Genomic DNA, 6129 nt, shown 5'->3' with positions numbered 1-6129 from the left:
ACTTCATATTCCAGTATAATATCATGTAATATTATCAATAAAATACATAGTTGCATTATATACTAAATTGTCTAAAATGGTAATGTTTAACCGGTGTAAATAGAACATTTTTCATATAAACAAAAAATTTAAAATAATTAAATTATTTATAAATGACAAGAAAAACGTATTAATAAAAATATTTAAATGATTAGTAATAATTCATTATTTATATATATATAAATTTTATTCGAGTCGAGTTAGCCGAGTTTGAGTCGAGTCCGAGCTAAACGAACCAAGCTCGCGCCGAAAAGAAACTCGACTCGTTTAGTCATTTGAGTTTATTTTCATGTTCAAGATCGGTTTGTTTAAGTACACAAACTGAATCGAGTTCACTTATTAAATGAGTGTATGACGAGTTCTATTCCTGAACTTCTTCGTTCATTTGCAGCCGTAGTTACGGATCTGGATCCTTGCATATATAACATATAGGCATGAAGCTCAACAAAAATATAGCTCGAGAGTTCAAATCTCAAAACACGTCGGGTTGGGAGGGTTTGGCAATTGGCAGGCCATTGGTGGTCCTAAACTTATGAATTAAATAATCAACACACACCCAAAACAATAATCTCATACATATACGTGAGAAAAGCAAGATGGACAAACAACGAGGATAGATGATGATTAAAGGAAATAAAAAAATCAAGTCTCAAGAGTGTCAGCACCTTCCGCGCTGTCTCTCTCCATTGGCATCAAACTCGAAAGGGTTTGGTCAAAGCCCGCATTGTATGCTTATCTACGTACATTGGGTTATGCTACCCAACAAACTTTTACAACCTGTACCTCTTTCCCACCACCATCTGCAAATTACTTCCGGAGTACTCCTGTCACTTTTAACCGGCTCTTTGTGTGCTAGGTCACAGCCAGCAAATCTTCCAGCCATTTTTGAATAAAACAATCTTTAAACCTGGCATGAATTATGAACGTTACTGGCTAATTCACCAAGTTTACAACAAGATCCCGCCTGTTCACCAAGTTTACGGTAAACTAATATAATTTAGGGCTGTAATTGGTGCCGCTTGCTCAAACTCGTTTTACCATACCTAGCTAGACTCAGACTTCAACACAAATTCATGTTCATTTACCTAGAACTCGAGAATGCGCTGAACGAAACTCCAGATTTTGCTAAACGAAACTAGAATTGGACTCAGGTTCAAAAGTTGAGCCATGTTCAAACTTGCATTCGAGATCGTTATTTATCATATAATGTAAATACATTATTATATAAAATTATTTAAGTGTTCTATATATAAATTACTAAAAATAGAAATCATTACATCTTTTCAGGAATCTGATGCTGGGCACTTTAATTATAGAGTTCAATATTCAGTCGTAAAAATTTATCCATCGAAATGGATACAATTTTTAACTGAAAAGTCTACTCGTAAATTCGTTTATTCTAGGTTTTGCGTAGCTTTCGCGCAAAAATGACTTCAAAAACTACGTATATTATTATTATCATCAGTGTTGAACAAATCATATGTAAATGAATTGACGTGAAGACTTGGGGCCAAGGGACGTATGTCGACCATGTGGACATTCATAGGTTAAACCTCGAGGACATGATGTGTATGTATACTCGCACACAGGGAGCTTTAGATTTAAAATTCTTAACTTCTCTTTCTCTGTTTCTCACATACATTCACTAATTTTTCATAGCTTTAAAAGCAGCCGGGCCAGTTACGTCATACATTTCACATAAAACGCCATCTCATACTCTTAGAGTCTGCACTTTGTACAAAGATCCCTCCCTCTTGGACCGGTTGTTTTTCTCTTAGTTTTCTAATTCTTTTCAAGACTTTTTTGAAAGACAACTAATCCATTAATCAAAAGTCATACGGCATCTATAATAATGATCAAAATTGAATAAACACTTATTGAAAAAACACAAATCATGATTTCCTTGGTGAAAGCTACGATCATTGAGCAGATATTCAGTTAGGGTAAAATTCCTGCTAATATTACTGCATTTAGGGTAAAACTCCCGCTAAAACTCTGGCTAATATCGCTGCATTTGAGACGATCTAACAATCTATTGAAGTGTGAGAATTATATATAACCGTTTTGTCAAAACATATTTGAACAAGTGACCATGATTGCGGTTTCCTACCATACAAATCAATGAACCAATGTACTTAAAAGTAAATAAAATTGACAAAATAAAAAATAAAAAATAAAGAATGCGACTTATCATCAACCAGAAGGTTCACCCCCTGAATGGGGAGAAAACTTTTAGGGGTTTTGGGAGAGAATGAGAACTTCTAATTCCTTTAATCTTATATTAAAAAGGGCAATGTTGATAGAATGATAATGCTAAAGAAATTTTGCTTCCGTCAGATTAGTTTCGAATACTTATATGCATAACTTGAGTTAAGTTCTATGAACACTGTTATTTCAGGAAGCTATAAATATTATGCAAAATATTAGATAAAAATATCAAAAAACTTATTAGTTTATCAATCATATTCTACAAATATCGTTATTTTATTAAAAAATCTTAAATACTCCCGATCACGAATTTTGATCCAAGATTCCTGCAAGTGACTTTTACTAAATTTGGTAACTAAATATATATATTTTTCTATGCCAAGATTAATTGTTGAGAAATATATACCAAACACATAGACATTGCACACAGCCAACGCTTGAAAACTTGCGGTCAACCTTCTTTGTGACGGCTGTTCACTACAAGACTACTATATGTACGTAGCTCCGTTTTCAAATATTTATTTAAGAATAAAAGAATAAAAGAGCTGACATGCAGCTAGGGGACTTGATGTAACCTCCAATATATATGTAAGAGATATTTCATTTTTATTGTACATATATGTACGTGTGTGACACAGACACTGAAAAAGAGAGTATTAGACAACTTATAACAAAGAATGGTATATATATACAAAATATTGGCTAGGCACATCCAGATTTTTGATCAAAGAATTCATAGTGAACAGAGTAAGTTTCAATCTAATCCAAAGATCTAACCCTAATGCAAAATGTTGATACTAACCCTAGCTAGAATAATTGTTGAAGCCTGGGTGAAACCCAAACATTCTTTTTCCTCCTTAATTAAATTGAACCTTAATTAAACATCATTTAGCTGGCTCTTACGGCCATACTATTATTACTGATGTGGTGGATGACACATAAAAGTCCACTCTTTTCTTAATCCAGTTCATCATTAACTAAATAAATCTTAATACCCTCCACCAAACCTATAATTCATTAGCTAATAATTGAACAAATCCTATGTTCTTTATAACTCATTATCTGATCCACCATAGCATCTAGCAAGAGAATAAATACACACATATACAACACCCTCTATCAAATCTAGCTACTTTTCTTCCTTCCCACTGTCCTTTCTCCTTTTACCTTATTTTCCTCAAACCAAACCCTACAATATTTAGCCCTTTTTCAATCCTTGATCTCTCTTTCTTGAATTTAGGGTTTAAGAAATATAAGCAACAGATATGGATCCCGGAAATGCGGGTCATAATTCTCTTCCTTCTTCATTCCACACGAGAGACTTCAATCTCCAACAACACCAATTCCAGCAACAACTTCATCAAAACTCTGAAGACGAACAAAGTGGCTCTAGTGGCCTTAAACGTGAACGCGATGACAATAACAATAGTGATGATAGAGATGGAGGATCCGAAAACTCAAGAAAACCCCGAGGCCGACCAGCTGGATCCAAAAACAAGCCTAAGCCTCCCATCATCATTACCCGAGACAGTGCTAACGCACTCCGAACACACGTCATGGAAATCGCTGACGGATGTGACATCATGGACAGTGTTGCTACTTTCGCACGCTGTCGTCAGAGAGGCGTTTGCATTATGAGTGGCACTGGAAGTATCAACAACGTCACTCTCCGTCAGCCCACGTCACCAGGGGCTGTTTTGACACTTCATGGAAGATTCGAGATTTTATCGCTTTCGGGATCATTTCTGCCGCCTCCAGCACCGCCAGCAGCTACTGGTCTGACAATATACTTAGCCGGAGGACAAGGACAGGTGGTAGGCGGAGCTGTGGTGGGGATACTTTTAGCATCTGGACCGGTAGTTATAATGGCGGCATCATTTAGTAACGCAGCTTACGAGAGGTTACCATTAGAGGAAGAAGAGGCCGTGCCGCTTCCAATGCAAGGTGGAGGATTAAATGAATCACCGGTGGGACAGCAGAACACGCAGCAGCAACAACAGTTACTAGGAGACCCTTCTATGTTTCACGGGATGGCTCCTAATCTATTGAACTCCATTCAATTGCCTCCGGAGGCCTTCTGGGCCACCGGAGGAAGGCCGCCTTACTAAATGAGGTAGGAAACTCATTTAGGGTTTCAAATTTAGAAAAGAAGAGTTTGGGGCTTTTGAGGATTTATCAGGTTTTAATTCTTGATTTTATTGATTAATCTCATGTTTCTTGCAATATTTATGGTTTGTGTGTTAATTAATTATTAGTAATTAAGTAGTAACTTTCTGCTAGGGTTATTGATTTTAAGTTTGATGATGAACGATGATGATAATCATTCGAGTGTACCTTTTAGCATTTGAAGTGACTAATTAACTCTGTAAATCTTTTTGCAACTTCAGCTTTATGACACTCATAAGTTTGTTAGATGTGATGATCAGTCGATAATCTACTTAATATATGCACACAAAATGCATGTCATAAGATATGCAAGATATAGAACTATATATATTGATAATCACATAACTAAGATAGTACACCATTTGTTGAAAATGATTGATAAATTTAAAACAAACTTATATAATTAATTAGTAATTGCACCAGCTGAATATTGTAGCAACTCTTATAAGGTCATCAATCCAGCTAACCCAAATGCTTCTGCAGTTGATTTCTGGTAAATGAGTTCAAATTGTTTGTCCAACTATCGCTTGATAACATTTTTTTACAAATAGTATGTTTAAATTAACTGTCCTGACAAAGGGGTTGGTTTTAGTAACCCGCTCCATATTGGTTGGTTTAGTTTGGTCGGAAAATTTATGTTTCCTGGCAGTGAATTCATGAATTGCTATTTCGATAATATATCTCATTTATCTGATCAATATTTGTTAATTAATTGGTTCATCTAAAAATTTAATGTGTCAGAGAAAGACTTTAAACGGATCTTATACTGTTCAACACTCTCACTTCAATTCATCTAAAATTTTAAGGTGTCGGAGAAAGATTTTAACCGAATCTTATAATGTTCAATACTCCCGATACTTTTCGTACCGATTAATACAATATTTAAATTAAATAAATGGAGATTGGGAGGACTCGAACTTCAAATATTACCTAATCTTAAGATATGTTTGTTCGTCAATACTCAATCGATATGATTAATATTCACAGAACATTCATCAATATCAGTACAAATATTTAAATTAAATAAATGGGGATGGGAGCACTCCAACTTCAAATATTTCCTGATCTTAACATATGTTTGTTTATTAATACTCAATAGTATGTACTAGGCTACTTAGGGCAGCACACATTTTAGTGGTTAATAATAGGTCTTTTGCAACAGCATGTGTTTGACCACTTGACCAGCCGGTAACGTACGTAAGCATACGAGTGGTTCCGAGTTTCCGACAATAGCCCGGGGAACAGTACTTTTAATATTCAGCCCATACTGGTATAACCTGTTTTTGGAACAAAATGGAGTTATATCCATGCACTATTATCGGTGTCGTACACGACGGTCGACTGGCAATAAATTTTCACCAACGATATCAAATATCAATTTCCAATGAATCAGAGAGACCTGGACTTCCTCCTGAAATTCAGAGAGCAATACTAATGTTGGGTCCTAGTCTCGTAGTGCATTTTAGGAACGTGCTTTTTCGGAACCAACATTAGTACTCCCTCTATTTTTTATTATATGACGTTTGACCTCTGTGCACACACTTTTTGACCGCATAGTTTAAATAATAATTTTTAATTTTTTCTTTTTGTGAATAAAAATATATAACTAAAATTTTAATTTACAAAAAGAAAATTTAAAAAATATTATTTTATTCATGTGATAAAGGACTTAGAATTATATGTAAGAAAGTCAAACGACAATAAAAGAAAACAGAG

At 34.9% G+C, this 6129-nt stretch overlaps 1 protein-coding gene across 1 annotated transcript; it reads left to right on the top strand.

The window, feature by feature from the left end:
* The first annotated feature begins 3352 nt into the window (after window positions 1-3352).
* Window positions 3353-4521, top strand: LOC141686599 (AT-hook motif nuclear-localized protein 24-like). Its single transcript, XM_074491623.1, has one exon. The coding sequence runs from the start codon at window positions 3513-3515 to the stop codon at window positions 4353-4355; it is 843 nt and encodes a 280-aa protein (XP_074347724.1). The 5' UTR covers window positions 3353-3512; the 3' UTR covers window positions 4356-4521.
* Window positions 4522-6129: the final 1608 nt, after the last annotated feature.

The sequence above is a fragment of the Apium graveolens genome, chromosome 9, assembly GCF_009905375.1.
Source record: "Apium graveolens cultivar Ventura chromosome 9, ASM990537v1, whole genome shotgun sequence".
NCBI lineage: Eukaryota > Viridiplantae > Streptophyta > Magnoliopsida > Apiales > Apiaceae > Apium > Apium graveolens.
The sequence above is the reverse complement of the archived record's forward strand: the minus strand, read 5'-3'. Positions and strand labels throughout refer to the sequence as shown.